This window comes from Equus asinus, chromosome 7 (assembly GCF_041296235.1).
Source record: "Equus asinus isolate D_3611 breed Donkey chromosome 7, EquAss-T2T_v2, whole genome shotgun sequence".
NCBI classification, from domain to species: Eukaryota; Metazoa; Chordata; class Mammalia; order Perissodactyla; family Equidae; genus Equus; species Equus asinus.
This window is the reverse complement of record NC_091796.1, coordinates 21,741,268-21,763,814: the sequence shown is the minus strand read 5'-3', so window position 1 is coordinate 21,763,814 and position 22,547 is coordinate 21,741,268. Positions and strand designations below refer to the sequence as shown.

At 38.7% G+C, this 22,547-nt stretch overlaps 1 protein-coding gene across 1 annotated transcript in view; it reads left to right on the top strand.

Moving 5' to 3' along the window:
* The window catches only part of LOC106835401 (dynactin-associated protein), a 44,695-nt gene extending 33,298 nt beyond the window's left edge, over positions 1-11,397 (top strand). The window contains exons 3-4 of the mRNA XM_014847752.3: positions 2,891-3,055; positions 8,452-11,397. Of these exons, the coding sequence (XP_014703238.2) occupies positions 2,891-3,055; positions 8,452-9,024 (738 nt within the window). The 3' untranslated portion in view covers positions 9,025-11,397. The remainder of the gene's footprint in view (positions 1-2,890; positions 3,056-8,451) is intronic.
* Positions 11,398-22,547: the final 11,150 nt, after the last annotated feature.

Below are 22,547 nucleotides of genomic sequence, written 5' to 3'. Positions count from 1 at the left end.
GATTAGCCCTGAGCTAACATCTGCCCCCAATCCTCCTCTTTTTGCTGAGGAAGACTGACCTGAGCTAACATCCATGCCCATCTTCCTCTACTTTATATGTGGGACGCCTACCACAGCATGGCTTGCCAACCGGTGCCATGTCCACACCCAGGATCTGAACCGGTGAACCCCGGGCTGCCAAAGCGGAATGTGTGCACTTAACCACTGTGCCACTGGGCCGGCCCCTAAATGAAATATTTTGACTTTGCAATTTGGAGCTATGACAATAAGCCTGTGCTAATTGCCTACAAGATAAGCCAAAGAAGAAAGCCCTTTTGCTCAGTGTTAGTTTAATAAAAGAATCCTTTGCGGGAGTGCTGGGTCACCAGCTTGCCCTTTTGAGTCATTATACAAAAAACTCTCCTGAAGCTGTTCTTTTTGTCACTTCTGAGTTTGACACTGTTTAAGTGGATCTTCAGGATGCCAGGATGCTCCGATGAAAAAAAAATATTCCTTTAGCCAAGTATTCATCATCTTGATAGTTTCTCTAGATAACAACAGACTTGAAGATGTTTACAAATATTAAGCTGTTTTCACAGCATATATCTGGATAGTTGACTGAATATTTCACTTTATTACGGATATTTAAGGCATAATTATAAAAATATTTTTCCTTTAAGACCAAATTGAATAATAGAATTTAAGAATTCTTTGCAGATTATAAACAAAAAGAAAATAAATTTTGGTGTTTTGTTTTTCTCTTGAGATACATGAGAACTTAAGTTAATCCTTATAAGTTAAGGGAAAAATCTATAGAACTTTCTTTGGTGATTATAGATAATGCACTTCAGTTGCCTATGGCCACTATTACCTGAGGCTGGTTGTCTGAGTAAACATTACTCACAGCTCTCCAACTAGTCCAGTTTTGTATAGACTTCACCTGTGCTGAGAGTCAGAGCAACCAACATAGCACAGTAGAAACTCTTACTCGGTTTGTGACATTACTCTAAAGCTGAGCCTAGATCACAGGTTCTCCACCCTTAGTATAGATGCCACCTGTCATCTTCCTTCTTTGAAAGGGCGGGATTCCAACAGGGCTAGAAAATTCTGGAAAACTGGCCTGCTGACTGAATTTTACTTGTTTACAAAGTGCATTAAAATGTCCAAGTTCATCAGCCATAGGCAAACTGGATGATCACTAAAGCAACAGAATCAGCACTTAGGAAACTAAGCAAAGTCGTTATTGAAGGTAAGTCCAACTTTCCTCAGATTTACCTAGTGAATAACACGGACTTAGTTTATTCTTACTCAACAAAACATAGAGCTGTTTTCTTTATTTCTTTGATATAACACTTACAGAAATATCTAACTTCGCAAACTCTTTACTGCCAAGTGTATTCCATCTTATCTGTGTTTAATAGCAATCATATCTATTCTTGTATTTTTAATAATAGTTCCTAATGGACCAATGACTACGTACAATTCTAATTTGACAGTTTTATGGAACTCACTGGTTGATGGGCCAGCAATTTTTATAGCTATTTACTCATGGGTTATTAAATCAACATGATCAAAGACAAGTAGTATAGCAGTAGAAGGAATAAAAACCCTGAAACTACTACTAACAATGATGATAGCTGACATTTACTGAGTGCAAGCTATCTGCCAGATATTGTTCTAATCAGTCAGCAGTTATTTATTCATTAATTCTCACAGCAAATCTACGCATAGGTAGCTTTAGTGCCCCATCCTTTTGAAGATGAGCAAGAAGCGGCGGAGACGCCCTTGATTCCCAGCTGGAAAGTAAGCATTGCCCCCCGATGAGATGAAGATCCCCAGGCAATCCTACATTATTCTTGAGATGTAACAAATCTTTTGGTCCAGACATAAATTCCTGAAGCTAGTCCTCTCCCATTTTCACTTTATCTTGTTCTTCGCGCTCTTTTAATGCATTTCTTTCCCAAAATATTTCCCATTGAACTCATCCATTTTCAATCCTTATCATTGCCTTTTCTCAACAATATTCTGCAATTATCATGTTTGTTTGTTAATTATACAAAATTTGTTTTGCCTCCCTGTCACCTTAGCATATAAACTCCCTAAGAGCAGAGACCATTTTTGTTGCTGTTGTTGAGAACTATTTTTACACTGCTATGTGCTCAAGAGGAACCCAGCAAAGGCATGTCACAAACCGGATGATGATTTGTCTTTTGTGTCCCTGTTAGGATCTTGCTAGTTCCATTGCATAGAGCATGGTATGGATTATGCAAAGGAGTCATTTTGCATGAGAATTTTTCATTAGTATAGTGTAGTATAGTATGTACTGTATTAATGTATTACCATAGTTAAGTATAACAATATATTATATATAGTGAAGTGGAGTGGAAAATACACTGGCCTTAACACTGTAAGGACTGGGTTCTAGCCTTTGCTATTGTGTCATTATGAGATAATAATAATAATAATGATAATAATAATAATAACTTCAACTCTCTTTGCTTCAATATTTGCATTTCCAAGATGACCTGAACAGGTTGTACCTGATGAGCTGCAAGAACTTTTTCAGCTCTAACATTCTATTCCTTATATGAATAGAAGCTTCCTAATATATACTCCACCTACAGCAGCTTGCAACATCGAGTATTTAACACAATGCAAGTATTATGATGGGAAAGATTGGATGATATACATGCTTGATGTGAAACAGTGGTAACTTACAAAAATTAGTTAAAATGTAATGTATAATAATCTGTCTAGATTTTTTTGTCTTCAGAGAATTAGAAAACATTCCTTTTAAAAGTCTTGTCTTTAGTCCTTTTAAAAGTCACATCCTTGATTATTTTTGACAGAAGAGTTTGATTTTAGAAATTCAACCACATGTCTTCCTATTTATTACACTTCATCTCTCTAGCCAATCACGTGTTCCAATGATCAAGAGGCTCACAGCTCTGCGTGCTGGCGTCCACCTTCAAATGACATAACTGGGGATGTCTCTTCCGACTTAACTGGGGTCTGCATGAGCCCAGGAGTCCTTACATACTCAGGACACCCACACACAGCATTATGCAATACACAGGTAATGTTTGGTATAGCAACTTTTACTCAAGTTGGGATGTGCTCTATATGGGGATGTATTTGTTCTATTCTTTCACAGGAAATGTATTCAATTCTTTAGTTCACCCACATTCATGTTAAGCATTTGCTGTATTCTCAGTATAATTATAAGTTACCGTGAGGCAATTCCCAAGAAGGAGAATATTTGATAGTTTCTCTGTTTTCAAAGAGCTAACATTCTTGTTGGGGACTCAGATATTCACATAGAGAACATATATGAAAATTAAAGGAATAAATGTAAAGTACAAATGCAAGGTTGGAGAGGGGCAGGGGAGCAAATATGTTGGCGATGGGGTTTAATTCATTAATTAGACTCCAATGGGAGACTAGGTAGTGTGTAAAGCTTCAAGGGTCCTACTCTATTGACGTTCACTTTATTTTCTCACACTGTTCCAGCCTCTGAACCTGTATGTGACACTTTCTATAGCTTCCTTGGTTCTGACCTCTTGTTGATATGACCTTGACTTAGAAACCTGGCTCTGTTCTCCGAATCTTCTCCACTGGCTTTGGAGACTAGACTCAGCTCTTCTTGGTTCCTGACATTGTCTCTTGGCTAAATTAAGGTTGCCTCAGGAAGGGGTCTCTACATCTTCATCCCTAGTATAGAAATTTGACCTTGACTATAAATTACTTATTCTGCTTGGCGATTTGTTTGGGTTCTCCTGATTCTGGAATTCCTACCCTCCGCTGCTTAATCTTGCTGTAGAGTTTTGGCCAACAAAGTCTGAGCCTTGTTTCTTTATTCTGGATAAAACATATAAACTGTTTGTACCGTTGCTGGGGCAACGTGAAAGAATGAATGAGCTCAATAGGGTGGAGTAAGAAAATGTTTCTTCCTGCTCACAGAAGTAAAGTCATTTATATCAATCATAGAATTGAAAGTGGTCTTAGATAATATCTAGTCTGGTGGTTCTTAGCCCTAGCTGCTTATTAGAATCACCTAGGGGTTGTTTGAGACATACCAGTGGCTGAGCCCCACCCAGACCAATTAAATCAGAAACTTTGGAGGTAGGGTCCATGCATATGCAATATATATATATATATTTTTTTAAAGATTTTATTTTTCACTTTTCTCCCCAAAGCCCCCTAGTACATAGTTGTGCATTTTTACTTGTGGGTAATTCCAGTTGTGGCATGTGGGATTCCCCCTCAGCATGGCCTGACGAGTGATGCCATGTCCTCACCCAGGATTCGAACTGGCGAAACCCTGGGCTGCCAAAGCACATGAACTTAACCACTCGGCCACGGGGCCAGCCCCTGTAATATTTTTTAAAAGCTTCAGGTGAGGGGCTGGCCCAGTGGCCGAGTGGTTAAGTTCTCGCGCTCCGCTGCAGGCAGCCCAGTGTTTCGTTGGTTCGAATCCTGGGCGCGAACATGGCACTGCTCATCAGACCACGCTGAGGCAGCGTCCCACATGCCACAACTAGAAGGACCCACAACGAAATATACAACTATGTACCAGGGGGCTTTGGGGAGAAAAAGGAGAAAAATAAAATCTTTAAAAAAAAAAAAAAAGCTTCAGGTGAATCTAATGTGCAACCAGTGATGAGAATGACTGATCTAGTCCCATTCCATCATTTGGCAATCAGGGAAAATATGACCCATGGAATTTCAGACACTTGCCAGAACTCATGTAGAAGTGACTGAAACAGGAGAACTTAGGTATCCCATTGTCTGGTTATGTGCACTTTATTTCACTAGGCTGCTCTTTTACGATTTTTTTAAACGTAGTATTATAGAATCCTCCCAGATGGGCATAAGCCTTTTTGCCACTTTCCTTTCTTAAGACTCCTTTGTACTGCCTCTGGTCAAGGTAAAGAGGATGATATTTTTCTAGGTCTAACTTGGACTTAGTGGCACCCATTTCCCTGGCCTTGGTGACCCGCATTCTCATTCGACTCCTGCTGCCTTGGGGCCGCCGCCCTTTGCACAAAACCCTGGCCATCCAACAAATAGTGTGGCTTGTATTTTGTAATATTTAAGACCTACTCTTGTCTGTCTGAAAGGCATGAGTATCGTACTCCATTCCTTGAAGGTCTTGCTCCCATCCAGGTGATAATGAAATAATCAATCATGTTGGATGATTGGAAATTTACATAGCTAACACTGTGCCAGGCACTGTATAAATATTGTCTTATTTTATCCTCTCATCTTTTTTATTAGGTAGGTATTCTTATCCTTATGAGGAAACTGACACTTAGAAAGACAAAGCTGCCAAATGCTAAGAAGTGACAGAGCTACAATTCAAACCCAACTCTGTTGGACTCCAGAGCTCTTGATCTTAATTCCTATAATATGCTACACACAAAATAAAAATATTTTTGAGAACTAGTGACTTTCTGTATGTTAATCCCCAACAACAATATGAGATAGATATTTTTAACACTGTATTTCAGGATAAGGGGATTTGGGCTCAGAGAAGATAAGAAATTACTTAAGATGTCATAGCTCTGAAATTTTACCACATCTCTCCAATTAAGAAGACTGCACTCTTCCATTATCCTCGTTGCCTACCTAAGACTAGTAGCAACAAATATTTGCAAAAACACTTTAGCATTAACAAAGCAATTCAGTTTTGTTAATTCTTAAGGTAATCTTATAAGTCACAAGCTATTTTGTCACCAATTCATAAGTGATGATAAGGATTAGTGAGAAAATAAGCAGGGCTTTGGTTTACCTTGTTGAAGTGCACATCACTGGAAAGCTTCTAGGGAGTTCTCTTCATTGTGCACGTTTAGGTATTAAGCCTGGGAAGAATATAATGCCCTCAAGTAGGTTCCCTGTGTCCCTCTGGTCATACTAGGTTCCAGGCAACTACCTATGTGCTGGATGATAAGATAGGAAATTATAAAGGGTCATTATCAGGTGTTAATTCATCACCTGGCAATCAATGTTACATAAAGAATTTGGAATATTCTAAGAAAAATTATGAAAAAACTTCACAGTATATCATTCCTCTCCTGATAACACAGCACTGACCAATACTCAAGTACTGAGGCAAAAACAGGTGCCTGAGGAGACTGTGCTGTGTTGAAGGTGAACCATGCTGCCTTCTGTGTGGTGAATAGAGTATGGGAAAGGCATTTCCAAGCAACAGAATTGTTCAAGATCCTGTTTTAGAAACAAGCTTTGAAGAAACTAAATGGAGGCCAGTGTGGCCCAAGGCTATTGCAGTAGTCCAAGGCAAAGATAATGGAAGCTTGAACTAGAGTGGTATCAGTAGAGACAGAGAAAAGTCAACAACATTAGGAGATGTTTAGGAGATAAAGTCAACAGGGCTTGGTAATGGATTGGGAGATTTAAAAGATGATCCATTTGTTCCAGCTTATGGAACTGAATGCAATGGATGGTGGTGCCACTTAATGAGATATGGGAGCTGGCCGGGTTTCACTGGGAAGATCATGATTTGAGTTTGGACACAGTGAGTTTGAGGCATCTTTGAGCCATCCAAGATGTGGTATCATGTAAGCATTTGAAGGTTGGAGGGGAGGTCTGGACTGGAGATAGACGACAGTCATTCAGATAGAGATGCTAATTAAAAATCATAGGAGGGAAAAAGCATAGAGTGGCCAAATCCAGCCCATTGTCTATTTTTCTTAGTAAAGTTTTTTGGAATACAGTCATGCCCACTTATTCATTCACTGTCTATGGCTACTTTCACACTGCAATGGCAGATGGGAGTAGTTGTGACAGAAACTGCATGGCTCACTAAGCTTAAAATATTTACTATCTGGCCCTTTGCAGACAAAGTTTGCCTATTCTAGACCTAGAATGAAAAGAGACAAGGGTCTGAGAATGTCAACAAGAAAGGCTGAAAGTGGATATTGAGCTTTCAAAAAAAAACCTGAGAAGATGATTCTGGAGGGGGTGGGGGTTATGAGGAAACCAAAGGGAATGGAATATCACAGAAGAAAAGGGAGAGATTGTTCAAAAGAGAGAAGGAGGAATGGTCTCCAGTGGCAAATACCACTAAGGACTTAAGTAAGAGGAGGGCTAAAATATGTCAATATATTTTGGTGAATGAATGTCACTGGTGACTTCATTAACAGGTGTTTCAGTAGCATGACAGAAGCAGAAGCCAGACTGGGTTGGATTGAAAAGTGTGCAAATGGAGATGTTGCATTTAGACTTCTCTCAAGAAATTTCACTTTTCAGAGAAAGAGAAGTCAGCAAAAGGGGATTTGGAATCAAAGGAGAATTTTTTGTTTAAGATAGGAGAGACTTGAGTGTATTAAAATGTTAAAAAGAAGAAGCCATCTAAGAGGAAAGTGGTGAAGTCTTCAGTCCAACAGGAAGAGTAATCAAAAGAAAAGAGTTGCTGAGAAGGGCCGAGGGGATGCAATCCAAAGGACGGATTGGCAGACTGGCTTCAGGCAGAAAGAGGGATAGCTTCTCTTGTGTCAATCAGGGAAGGGGAGGTGGAGTCCAGACTTGTTTAGGTTTACAGGCTTGGTAGCCAGTGGGGGTTTGAAAGAGTTCCCATATGATGGTTTCAAGTTTCCCAATGAAGTAGGAAGAAGGCGAAGTCATTTGATGGGAATAAGGAGGACAATTTGTATGTGAGGGTTGGTGGGTAGAGGTTACGGGTTTGAGGAGCGAGGAGAAGACTGAGAAATATATTCAGATAAATACAGTTGGATGGTAGAGCATTGCAGAAAGTCCATTCGAGGATGGACTCCGATCTGCCCAGGTGCCTGGCTTTCCCCAACAGTGTGGCTGCTCAAGAACAGGTCCCAAAAGAGCAGATAGCCATTTATTTGCCAGCTGGAGGAAAGGAGAAGTGGGAACTGCAAGAGATTTTAGGGAATTAGTAAGAATGTTATTGAAATAATGGACCATGGAACAAAAGATGACTAAAGAGGGATGTGAGTGAAGCAAGGGCTGCTGGGCCGAAGGTTTCAATAAAAGTAAAGGATGGTCATGATGGGAATCACTGAACAAACCACTTGAAAGGAGAGGAGATGGAGATGATAGCACAGGATTCTTGAAGTGATTTTGGAAGCGGACCAGTTTGAGTTTGGGGTAATGACAATGTCCAGTGGAGGGTCAGGTGTATGGCAGAGAATTTACCACTAAAGTACTGTTCCACTTACATGAAAAGAAAAGGGGCCCCTACCCATTATTTGAAAATAGAATAAGAGAAGATGAGAACTTGGCAGATTTTCTTTCTTCTAATGTTAGAGAAAGCACACAATTACTTTCCACTGGATAAAAACCTGGAATCTAAGCCTAAACTTCTCCAAAGATATATAGTGATTCAAATGACAGTAATGCAATAAGTTAAAAATAGCCCCAAAGAGATGATGTCATAGCATTTTTGTTTTTCATTACTGATATTTTCATTTATACTTTTCTTAGGTAAAAGAAAATTGCTGCAATAACTGGTCTTTGTGGAAATTCTTTCTGGCTTGTCTCTTAGCCTGTGCCATAACAACAGCAATTGGAGTACTCATAATATGCCTGGTGACTAATAGAGGAAATGACAATTCCACCATTGTTATCCAGCTGCCCTCAAACAATGGGAAGCCTGTAGTTATCATTCCTGGAACAACCTCTACTGCTTCTCAACCTACAGTGGCCACCACTTCAACGGAACCTACAACTACAACTGTTTCAACAGAATCTACAACCACTGCAACGTCCACTGAAGCTACAACCACAGAAGCCACAACCATCACTTCAACTGAACCCACAACCACAACAGGCACAACCATCTCTTCGACTGAACCCACAACCACAGCAGCCATAACAATCACTTCAACTGAACCCACAACCACAACAGGCACAACCATCTCCTCAACTGAACCCACAACCACAGCAGGCACAACCATCACTTCAACTGAACCTATAGCCACCACCTCTTCAACTGAACCTACAACCACGACGGCCACCACCACAACTTCAAGTGAAACCACAGCTGCCACCACTTAAACAGAATCTACAACTGCTGCAACTTCAATAATAGCAAATGCTACTGCCACTTAATCTTAGCTGACGACTAAAGCAATCACTATTCCCACCATCTCTTTGACTAAATGCACTACATTGACTTCAACTGAGTCTATAATCATCACCATCTCCACTTAGTCTACAATAACAATGGTCATCACTCTCATTCAACAATCTCGAATCACCACCTTTTCATCTGAAGCTGCAAGGACAAAAGCCATCATTTCACTTTAACCTAATAGAAGTACCATCCATCATCAAATTGTTGTCTTCTACCGCAAGTTAACCTTTAGTTATTATCACTACAAATTAACCTACAACTACCCCGACCTCTCACACTGGCTCTTCCCCCAAATTGTAGCTACCTCTTCTCCAATAGCCGAGTCTATATCCACTGCCAGTGCTATATTATTCCTACAGCAGCTACCATAATGCCATTTGAAGAACAATAATTTAGACAAAGAATAATTTTCATTAAATCATTTTTCACTAAATCTACCCTTGAGACTTCCAAAAATATTAAAACTTTTTATTTTTAAAGAACTGACAGTTTAAGCTATAAAGAATCTGCTCTTTGTTCTATAGTTCAAAATAATATAATTTTATAGAAAAAGTAATCCAATTTGCTTATTCAGGAAATCTTTAAGAAATTCTACATAAAACCTTATAGTAAAATGAGCCATTTAGATTTAATATGCATTGCTTTCAATTCAGAACATTGCATTCCTCTGCACAGAAATTACATGCATAATAAACAGAAGTTTTTATAGGGGGAGATTTAAGCAAATTTATGCAGAGAGAATTTTAGAATTTATAATGACTGTTTCCTTTATGGTGAAGTTTGTTATGTTTCTTCAATTTCTCTTTAGATTGCAATTATCTTTTAAGCAATTATGTTCTATTTGCATTAATATTACCAAAAATGCACTTGAATCTCTATTTTAAAATTAAGTAATTAATTTTCTGCAATCTTGTAAGCCAATCAATTAAGTGACATGTCTTAAGTCCCAACTATGTGCTAAAGTAAGGAAGACACAAGAAGAAAATAGCAATGCAGATTAAGCAGTAAATTTATTAATTTAGACTCTGTTCATTTTGAATTATGAGTAATTCTAGCAGATTTAATTGCAATCAATGATACCGCAGACATACTAAATCAGGATCTTTAGATTGGGACTAGTAATCTGTAATTTAAAAACCTTCACAAATGTTTGTAATGTCCAGGGAGTTTTGAGAATCACTGGTTCAAAGGTCATAGTCTAAGAATGACATTAGTTAGACTGATATAATTTCTAACTAAAAATATTAAAAGTCAGAATCATGTTCTAGGCATGCAAGAAAAATCATTATAGACCTAGCTATGTACAAAAATCTTACTTAACCAATTATATATATGATCAAGAGGAGAATGTTTCATTTACCAAATGAAAAAAATATTTTCAAGAAACACTTTTAAATTAAAACTTCTGGGCAAATTATAAACATTTAAAATCTCTTAAAGTGAGACTGAAGTGATACTCATTGTTAACTTTTTCTGGCTATTTTAGTCATATGTGCTTAGAAGTAATGACGTTTTAGTAAATATGTTAATTTTTACTAATAATTAGATTTCTAATAATGCATGCTGATCTTCCCTTCCCCCTTTGCCATTTTGATTAGGGATATTTTATGAGATATTTAAAACTTCACTGATTAGACCATTCAATTTCTGATTTGGAGTTACCATTTTCTAATTCTTTCACAGCTCCATGAGTTATCAGAATGATAAATGATCTGAAGTTTACCCATACTTGTAAATAAATACATCGACAGCTTATTTTATAAAGAATAAGATTTCCTCAGCCTGTAACACAGTTGGTCCTTATGAAATACACATTGAATAAATAAATAAATGGTAGCTGACTCGTACTGTATAAGATCCATGAGAGCCAGCCCGGATGGCCAGCAGTTAAAGTTTGGCACTCTCACCGCTTCAGCAGCCCGGGTTCGTTTTCTGGTCCCAGAACCACACCATCTGTTGTCAGTTGACATGCTGTGGTGATGGTTCACGTAGAAGAACTAGAAGGACTTACAACGAGGATACACAACCATGCACTGGAGCTTTGGGGAGAAAAATAAAAGAGGAAGATTGGTGACAGATGTTAGCTCAGGGCAAATCTTTCCTTGCAAAAAAAAAAAATCCATTAGAATAGACCCTCTGTATTACTTATTATTGTATCCATCTGGCATATAGTAGACCCCAAGAAATATTTATTTCAAATATTTATATTTGAAAGATAATTTTTAATGTACGATTGTGTAAGAACAAAATATTTGGCATCTTAAATACTAGTTTTAATAAAACACTTTAGCGCATTTTTGTTTATGTTGAATTATTCCAATTCTTTTAATCTTTTTTTCACAAGACTTATTTTCCACCTTTTAATAATGTACTTGGTTCTTTTCTGAGTTCTCACAGTTTTCATAAATTTAGAGTTCCTAGTTCTCATAGTACCAAGTGAAGGCTTCTGGTCACTGTGGATCATTGGAAGAGGAGCTATGGTGGGGGTAGGGGTGAGGTGAAACAGCAGTAATTATTAATCAACTACTATATACCAGGCAAAAATTATAAGAGGTTTTCATACATTTGGCTCACATTATGTTTCCCGTAATGTTACTTTTTACCATAGGTTCAGTTTGTAATCCACTATACATCCCAGTACCTTCCCATTCTGAAAAATATCCACAACTAAAGAATTTTCTATGTGCAACACTTCTGCTTGTTTTTATTCTCAACATTCATATATTTAATGAATATTATTTGGAAGTTTTCTCTCAATTTAAACTATTTGGAAATGGTCATTTTTGTTTATTGTCTTATCGTTCCTAAAGCCATCTAAAGGGAAGGGGGCAGTAGGGGGTACGTGATAGGGGACTTCTGTTTCACATAAATGGGAGGAGCTTCACTTTTATTCAGTTATAAGCCACCTGATCATTTAGCAGGTTGAATTCCAATTTCCAGCCTTTCTGCAAGTAAATCAACAGCGTAGGTCAAAGGTCATAATGACAAAGGATTCACTACCTATACTGTGTGACACACTCTTTATTTGGGAAGGCTGAGATGCAACCTCAGGTGCAATTTTGAGAGGGTAGAAAACATGCTGATTCTACATTAATTACTCATGGAACACACATTCTTCCTGTCACATAAGGGACCAAATCTGGTGCATCTGCTGACATCCCGAATGAAGTGCAAATGAGAAACGATTCACAGGTGTCTTGGCTGTCAGGTCTGTCCTCTCTCCACCACAACTGGGCTCAGTTCTGTGCTAGGGATGAGGAAGAAATGACCTCAGGGGGCTTACATTCTAGCAGAAGATTTAACACATAGAGGTACAAAAATAACAATTACTGCATTAGTGAGTGTGCCTTTGAACTGAATTAGGAGTTCTTCTGAACTTACTTCATAATGACAGGGTTTGGAGTCAAAGTTTCTTTGGTTTATATATATGTATATATATATATATATATATTTTTTTTTTTTTTTTGAGGAAGATTAGCCCTGAGCTAACATCTGCCGCCAATTTCCTCTTTTTGCTGAGGAAGACTTGCCCTGAGCTAACATCATTGCCCATCTTCCTCAATTTTATGTGGGACACCTGGCACAGCATGGCTTGACAAGTGATGTGTAGGTCAGCACCAAGGCTTCAAACTGGCGAACCCCGGGCCACCGAAGCAGAACTTGCAAACTTAACCACTGTGCCACCATGGGACCCTTCTTTGCTTTATATTTTTGCCCTTTTTCATGCATTGATTCTATCATTCATCTATTAATTTATCCACTCAACAAATATTTATTCAGTACCTACTATATCTCGGGTTCTGAGAATACAGCAGTAAACAAGAACGAGATTTCAGCTACTGGAGTTTATACAATAATAGGAGAAATAGGCAATAAATAAGCAAATGCATAAATGAAGAAGATAATTTCCAGCAGAAATAAGTGCCATAGGGTTGTTGAAAATAGCAAGTGGTGGGAGTGAAGGTGGGGATACTTTATATAGAGTGTTCTCACTATTGACATTTTAGGTCATATAATTCTTGTCCTGTGCATTATACTATATTTAAGGGCATTTATGCCCTCTCCCCATAGATGCCAGTAGCACCTACCCCCTGCTGTGACAACCAAAAATGTCTTCAGACATTACGAAATATTGCCTGTAGGAAGAAAGCAAAATTATCCACTGCTTAAGATGGAGTAGTTGTCGAGATGGCACTTGGGTGAGAACTTCAAACACTGGAACAAGGGTCCTACTCTGGGCCCTGAACCATCTTTGCTGCAGCCCTGAGAGGGGTATGATGGCCCTCTGTTGGCCTTTGGTTTCTACAGGGGCCCCAGAGTCAAAACTCTTCCATGCAGTTGAATGCTAAGGTGTGTTTGCTGACCAAAGGCTGGAGCTTCCTCATCCAGTTCCTCACTGCAGACCCAGTTGCAGGCTCAAGGTTCTCTGGCCTCCATTCTGATTCTTTCTTCTCATATCTTATTTTTCCCACAATCCTCTTAATGGCCCTGGAAGCTTGCCATGTTTTTGTTTTCATCATGTTTTGTTTCCATCTCTAGTGAAGGGAGTCTCATCTATGAACCTCAGCTCCGTGGCTAAGACTCTGCTTTCCTTGGGCAGATTCTGGCATGTGCTGCAGGACTGGCTGTAGGGTTGATCATTCTGCCTGCAGTCCTGATCACTTGCTCTGGACACCTGCTGGGAAGCACTGCTCTTCTGGTCTGGCAGCTCTAGGACTGATAATTTGCCTAAGTCCTGCTCAGAGATGCCAGGGGCTGCTTAGAGACTGAGCCTAGCCCCTCCCAGAGGTAACTGAGCCTGTTCTCTCATTCACAACTCTCGGCAATTCCTTGCTTAGAAGGCAGGTCTGTTTCCTGGCTTAAGCACCCTTCTGGAATCTTCTGTTCCCACTGTTTACCTACAAAAACTTTGCACACCTTTGTTACTCACTATATTTCTTGTTACCTGGTTTCTTATTTCCAGATCTCACCATATGCTACCTTGAAACTTTGTAGTATATTTTCCCTTTCTAACAATATTACAAGAAATTTAAAACTTCTTTCTTGCTGAGAAAGATTTGCCTTGAGCTAACATCTGTGCCAATCTTTCTCTATTTTATATGTGAGACACCACCACAGCATGGCTGGTGAGTGGAGCAGGTCTGCACCCAGGATCTGAACCTACAAACCTGGGCCACTGAAGCAGAGGGAGTGGAATTTTAACCACTCAGCCATGCGGCCGGGTCCAAGAAATTTAAAACGTTTTGTGGGGGCATCACAGACAATACCAAGCATGATTTTAGCTAGCTGCCAGACAGCAATTCTGAATACAACTGCTTTAAGATAGATAAAGCCCTGCTTCCCGGAAAAATAGAACACAGCTATCTAACATCAAAAAGTGTAGCCAAATCCTCTCTGCTTGACTTCATTTTAAGACCATAGCTGGTGGACTCTGATCTTTATTTATTGCTTTAGTTCTCCTGGATGCTGCTATATCTCTTTTTCCTGTAGCTGCCTTGGCATAGTTTTCTGGTTTTTTCATTTGAGTTAATGTTTCCGGCAACAGTCTTTGATTTTCTTGCAGTATCCCTATTTTATTTCCCCTTCAGATTTGTAATGACTTCTACCCCACTTACTTTTGGCCCACAAATTCGAACTTCTTCCTATTTACTAATTTAAAATGGTTTCTCCGCCATTTGACTGAGAAGAGGTAGAATGCCAGCAGAACTTGACAATTTAGGCTTCTGTGTTGATCAGCACTTCTGTTCCTTCTTAGGGGAAAAGGTGGGGCCACTGGCAGTGAAGCTAAAGATAGAATACAATTCATCTAAGATTGTCATTGCTTGAGTCATAGCAACTTTATCTATATCAGGACAAAAGTTTGCTCAGCAGCTCCTATGAATTTCTTTCTCAGAGCTAATATCACAGCTAATATTAAATATAAAGCTAATATAATATTCTACTTCCAGCAAGTTGATGCTGAAAATAGTTTCAAGCAAAGATAAGAACAGTCATTTCCTGGGCCCTTGCCAAAGCTGGCAGAAATTCAGATGCTTTGAAACAGCTCAATGCAACCAAGAGATTCTTTTAAAAAGGCTCAGATTTCACCCCCGTAAAAAATGTAACAACTATGAACACACTTTTTGGATATATTTTCATCAGTTCAACATTGTGTTAGGATTAAGTCACTTTAAGAGGACCAAGGAAGTTCCTTCTAACTCTGATTTTCATTTTGAGGAGACTAGATTTTTTAATAGTTCACCTGTTCCAGCAATAAACAGCAGCTTTTGGGCTCAACTCTAAGCTTCTGGCACCTAAAGCCCTTTGCCTTTTAGACAAGTTTCCTCTTTTGCCCCTCTCATTTTCTTCGAGATACACAAGAAATTCCTCCCAGAAATAAGTTGTCTTCCTATAGTTGTTATTCCTTGGAATATTAGGGACCAACCATAATCTTTGGAGTAGGCAAACAGAAAATTATTATAAAACTTTTCTGCTTAAAGATAATCATACTCGGGGCTGGCATCGTGGCCAAGTGGTTAAGTTCACGCAGTCTGCCTGTGGCGGTCCAGGGTTTCGCTGGTTCGGATCCTGGGCGCGGACATGGCACTGCTCATTGGGCCATATTGAGGCGGCGTCCCATGTGCCACAACTAGAAGGACCTACAACTAAAAATACACAACTATGTGCCAGGGGGATTTGGGGAGAAAAAAAGCAGAAAGAAAAGAAAAGAAAAGAAAAGAAGATTGGCAACAGTTGTTAGCTCAAGTGCCAATCTTTAAAAAAAAAAAAAAGATAATCATACTTTCAGAAAATCCCTGAGGTCTCTTCAAGTACATGTACAAAGCATATTAACAAATATGAAAGAGAATAATAATTCAGTAATAAAAAATCTTCAACATAAATAAAAATAAGATTACAAATACTTTTTTTTAATGGCATTGGGAATAAAATACATTCAATAGTGGTGATCTTGAAGTGAAATAGGCAATCTTGTTTTGGGCTGATGGCACTATGAATCAGTTCAAATGTTTTGAGGGAAAACCTTGGCGACCCGTATTAAAAGCTTTAAACTGTTGCACCTTTTGTCAGAATAAGTCTAATTGTTGGAGTCTATGCTAAAGAAATGCTATGCTGGGCCCAGCCCCATGGCCTAGTGGTTAAGTTTGGTGTGCTCTGCTTCAGTGGCCCAGGTTTGCAGGTTCAGATCCTGGGTGTGGACCTACACCACTTGTCAGCCATGCTGTGGCAGGGACCCACACTTAAAATAGATGAAGACTGGCACAGATATTAGCTGAGGGACAATCTTCCTCAACCAAAAGAAAAAATGAAGAAGATTGGCAACAGATGTTAGCTCAGGGCAAATCTTCCTCAGCAAAAACAAAACAAAACAAAACACAACAAAAAAATGAAATGCTAGGCTAAAGAAATATCTGAAATACAGAACAGTATTTTGTGGTACAAATAATTTTTGTAGTTTTACTCACAAATGCAAATTATTGGAAAACAAATACCCCAAATCAGAACGGTTACGTGATGAAATACAGTACAGTCATGATATTTTCAAACGTCTTGAAATGTGGTAAAAAAAGTAAACTATAAAGTACATAGTGAGATTTCAAGATGAAAAGAAAGGACTACTAAAAGATGGTTCTCTCAATAGTGAGATTTTAGGCAATTGTTTTTTGGTTGGTTATATCTTTCTGTATTTTCTAAATCTTCTACTTATATTTTTACCATTCAGAAAAAATATTATTAAAGAAAATTGGATTATCTTTTCAGCAAATACAGATCATCTATCTAGCACACTTTTTTCCTTTTGAGAATAGTTTTATGACTTTGCAAAAATGACACCACCGAGAGTACTTTGGGCAGAGATAGATGTCTGCGGTGGTAACAAGGACAGAGAGTCTTGAGAGGAGAGGTTTGGGCTGCTCATGCCGTCCACGTGAAGTGAATCTGGGAGCAGATGGCAGGGGAGCAGAGAATGTGTGGAACACAGAGCTAACAATATCCCTGCTTTGTTGAGAAGCTCTTCAGTGGTGCCTCCTTTTCTTGCTTTGAGGTTGAGCGGGAACTCAATTCGTCATTTCATTCTGATTTCAACATACTTTCTCTGACTTGCCCTACGCTGAGGTCCACTTCTGCACATAATCTCCAATTGTGTCAAACCTCTCCTACCTTGTCATGTCCTCCTCCAAGCTGAATAGTCCCAGAACAGCCAGGCTGGAACAATATCTAGCCTAACACATTGTAAGAGCTTAATGCCCACTGTTGAATAAATGAACCAATTAAATGAATAAAAAGCAAAAGAAATTCCATGGGCTCGCTTATAACATTAGACCCATTTTGATCAGGTGCCCTGGTTAGAATCTTGTAATCCCTGTTACCGCTATCAACTATTTCAATCTTGGAAAGAGAAAACTTGTGTTGAAACAGGTTGTATGAAAAGGGCACCAAAATTGCCAACTAGTTACTGAACCGTGTAGAAGTAACATGATTTATGCAACAAAGACTTAATGAGTTCCTAATAAACACTGATGGGCAATTTGGGGGAGAGAGGACATTTAATAAGCACCTATTGTGAACCAGGTGCTTTACATCTCGGAAAATTCTCATGACAATTGAATGAGGTAAGTGTTAATGCCCTTATTTTCTAAAGGAGAAAACTGCAATTCAGAGCGATTAAGTTGCCTAAAACACCAGTGTACTAAGATGTAGGAAGCTGAAAAGAGCATCACCTTCACCCTAATGAGAAAAGATGGATCATCTACCAAGTCATAACATTTTTGAACCCATCAAAGAACTGACATTACAGGGCAACCTACTCGTCTGACATTCAAATAATGACAGGTGCCGCCAAGGAAAGATGGGACCCAAGTACTGGCTTACTTGTGGCCAGAACACAAGAGGAAGATGGTGTCACAGTACAGCAGGTAGGAATTTAAGTAAAAAATTTTTAATCAAATCACTAAAAGCCAAGTGTGGGCTAGTATAAGAAAACAGAAATACTGGGAGCCACAGACATAAGGGGATTTCATACTCACTACCAGAATCTTCTGTCTGGATTGACACTGGGTGCTCATGAAAAAGACTGAGGACAGTGCGGGAGATCAGAGAAACTTCCTTTGTGATGTAGGCATGGAGGAGGGGGAAAACGGCCACTTCAGGAAAGGTAACCTCAAACACCCTGCTATCCATTGGAAAAGAGGGAGCCAACATAGCATGGTTGAAAGCGGCTTATATAAAATATATACTTATTTCATGTTTATACAAGCTTAAAATCCCCAATAAGCTGGTTAGATACACTAGCGGATAACCTAGGTCAGTCACAAAAACTATGCACACTGAAAATCCTACTAGCTGAAATTTTAATTTCAGATGTTGGGTTGACCCATAATTAAATTTATAAAGGATATTGATTTTATCTCTTTACTATTTCTTAAAATCAGTCCTTTCTTTCAATTTACAGCCTGGGGTCTCTCTCTTTCCCCTTGCCCTTTCAACTCATTCTCCTCACTTCAGCTAGAAGAAGTTTCCAAAAACACAAGTTCTATTTTGTCATTCTCATACTTAAATGTATCCTGCAGTTTCAAATAGCTTTCAGAATAAATGCTAATTTCCTATGTGAGACCTGCCTCCTTCTTTCCTTTCCACCTTGCCCCTACTGAACTTCCCAAAGTTCCATTAGTCTCTTCATAGACTGCTGGCTCTCCCTGGAGCTCTCACTATTCTTTCTTCACCTGGTTCACTTCTTACTCATCCTTTACAACTCAGCCTAGCTACAGAACTCTACAGAATGCCTTCTCTAACATCACCAACTGGGATATGTGGTTTGGTACCCTCCTTTGAGTGCCCACAGAGGTAAGTATCTTTATCAAAGCACAAAGCACACCATATTGTAATCCCCTGCTGGAGCATCACTGTCCTTTATCTCTAAACCACAGCATTTAGCATAGGACTGTACCTGGCACAAAGTGGATGTCAGTAGATGTTGGTTAAATGACTGAATAAATGATTATTCCTTAGTGATGAAGGAAGTTTCTCAACTAAGTCACCTCTGGTAAAAGGTATTATGGAACAAAGTGCTCAGCAAGATAAATGTAAAAGGCCAAGTTGTTCAAGTTAAAAGAAGCTCTTCATTGTTCAATTATTATAAACATGAACTAGAAAGTGAAGTCATCAGGGAATGATGTCTTGATTATAGATTCTTTATCAGCTCCTCAGGCAAGTTTTCGTGGAGAATGTAGATCTTGAGCAGGATTTCCAATTCAAAGAAAAACTTGAGTTTTCCAGACAGACAAAGAGTTAAACACTAACATAACTTGCTTAGCAGAATTTATTTACACAACATACATGGTCCAATTTTCCAAGCCAGCCTACTTCCAATAAGGAAGAGGATCTTCTTGCTCCATCTTTATACTTCATTTTAGATAAGTTGGCTTCTCAATTCACTCTGAACAATTTTTTTTTCCAGCTTGGTTATTGACTTCTCAAAGAAACTACAACTTCTGACTCAGTGAATATTTAAAACAAAACCGGAAGAACAGAAATCATGAATGGGGCACTTAGTTGTCAGCAAACCTCTACTTTGCCACAACTTTGCAAATCTGTTAAATGAGGAAATGGGTCTAGGTGATTTCTAAGGTCCCTTAAATTTTATGTTATAATTAAAGAAAATAGTTGAATAATTACGTAAATCAAGACAATAGGCTGGAGGCATGGTTTTAAGTAGGAGACTGACAGGTAAGCTAGAAGTTCACTTTGTTTTTTCAGTAGGAGGCACTGTCACCTTTACTCAAGAAATGTTTTGGAATTAAAAAAAAATCTAGAACTTAAAGTGGTTTGGGCAGTTGCCAGTAGAGTTTCCTAATAATCATTCAGAGGGGTTTGGATTTTGCCAAAAGAAGTGGTCTATCTATTTCTTTTTGGAAATTTTAATGCATTGATATTAATACACTAGTATACTGATGGAAGAAATTTTATGTTGGATTTCAGAGTCATTTTCTTGCTAACAAATCTCATTAAAAAGTAGTTATTTTTTTTTTCAGTCAAATGGTGGCATGGTTAATATTATTGTTTTATAGAATATATATGCTCCAAACATCCTATCCCCAAATATGTAGCACATAATATGAAATTATAATTATTGAATTAAATCCACCCCTGGAGAGAAGTATCATACTTAACTTAGTGTTAATGAAGTCCAGTATTTCCTGAAATCTGCAACTGTGAAAGGCATTGAACAAAGTGACAAATATTTCTAGAGCTGGGATTGTGAAATTGGTTGCTACGGAACGGAAGGAAAATACAAGACACATCCTACAGATGTTGAACAACTTCAAATCCAAACAGTGAGTAGTAGAAATAAAGTTTCTAACGCTTTCATTTAACTTATACTTGAGTTTTCCACCTGTCATGAGATATCTAGCTTTCTACTGGTAAAGCAATATGTTTTTCAATAGTTTTTATTTCACTTATATTAAGACTAAAATAGGCACAGTTTCATAGGGAAAGGCATTTCTACTATGTGAGCCTCTCATTGTGTGACTAAATGGCAATCATTTAGATGTATCATTGGGGCTGGCCCAGTGGTGCAGCGGTTAAGTGCACATGTTCTGCTTCGGCGGCCCAGGGTTTGCAGGTTCAGATCCTGAGTGCGGACATGGCACTGCTTGGCAAGCCATGCTGTGGTAGGCGTCCCACATATAAAGTAAAGGAAGATGGCCACAGATGTTAGCTCAGGGCTAGTCTTCTTCAGCAAAAAGGGGAGGATTGGTGGCAGATGTTAGCTCAGGGCTAATCTTCCTCAAAATAAAAAAGACATATCGTTAAATTGCTTTTCTATTTCAACCATTTGAGAGACCAATTTCTGCTGATACTGATTCAACGTCACATATTCACAATATTAACTATGCACACATAGCCAGGAAGAAGATAGAATACACGATTTCAGAGAGTAATTTCCAGATGATTCTTCAGGACTTAGGTAAGTTTTTAGATGATAGTATCAAATGGAACATAGATTTTTCAGCCTAAACAGAAAACTTATCTAGAAACAATTAGTTTATTATAATTTTATTACAAATAATACCAAGTGCAATATATACTATAAAAGACCACTGCTTTTTTGAGAAGATTTTCCTCTGCAGGAGTAGCAGATTGGATTTGTGTTTGTAATCCTCACATAAACCACTTAGGAAAGTTCCTGGAGTTGAGGTGGAGGGAGTCTTGTTCTCCAAGAGTTGAAATAAGATGATGTAAGAAAAGTAATTCACTCTACGTCTCATCGGTGGATAGTCTATACCTTTCTTTTTCTGGATCTTTTTCTATGGCCTGTTTTTGAGAAATAGACTTTGAACAGGACAGAGAGAATCTGCAAAACAGGCAGGTTGAGAGAGTCTGAGATGTTTCTTTCTGTTGATGAAATACTTCTAATTTATTTTTCAGAGTTTCCACCCCCAGGCAAATTGAATAATCTCTAAAGATAGGGAATAACACCCAAAATTTAGGGAGGTCAGCAATTGTGTTTATTGAGCATATTGGGACTATGAGCTAAGTTGTGTTTATAGTTCTAAAGCCAAGCTGTACAGATGTTTAATCCTCAGTGCTTAGCCTAGTGCCAAACTCATAGGACATAGTCAGGAAATGTTTGCTGAATGTGTTGAATTAGATCTTGACTCACTCAGTCAATGTCTCACCATTTGGAACCCCAAGACATCAGGCCTTGGCTTGTATTGCACTGAAACCACTTTAACCAAAGTGACCCCTGGAACATTGAGTTCTGTAAATTCCACCTGGCCTATGACTCAAGTGGGAGTAAATCCTTCTCATCACCAATCCTTGATCTGACTCCCATCCCCATCCTGCTCTCTCCTTCCTCTCTCCCAGTTCATCCTTCCTCATCATTCCCACCGTACCCTATGGAATCCCTGTAAACTCTCCTACCTTTTCAGGCTCTGTCAACAATGATTCCACCACCTTGTTGCTTTAATGAATTCTGTCTTTTTCCGTAGAATAATGCTTCCCTTTGTCATCTTTAGTGACTATTTCTCATTACTCGATATCATTTGTAGTGTTTTGAGCAGATTGCATGCTGCAGTCAGGGGGGAGGTGGTGAGAGAAAGGTGAACATTCTAGTTCCCTATCATTTCTGGCAAACATTAGTTATCTTTTCTCAGTAAAACACCCATTATTTGAGGCTCTTGCTATTTCACTATTCCTTCTTCTTCCCTCCCTTGTTACAGTTATCATTCAGCTCCTGGGTACTTTTATTTGACACCTGCTCATCCTCTTCTCTACTCAATTCCTGTCCTCATCATAATTCTTTGACTACTTTAATACCAGGGACTATCACTTTGTGTAGTTAGTCATCATTCAGCCTCCAATAACCCACAGCCCCACCCCAGCCCCTGTAATCTACAGGAACAGCCCCCCGACTGAGAATTTAATCTTCAGTTTTATACTC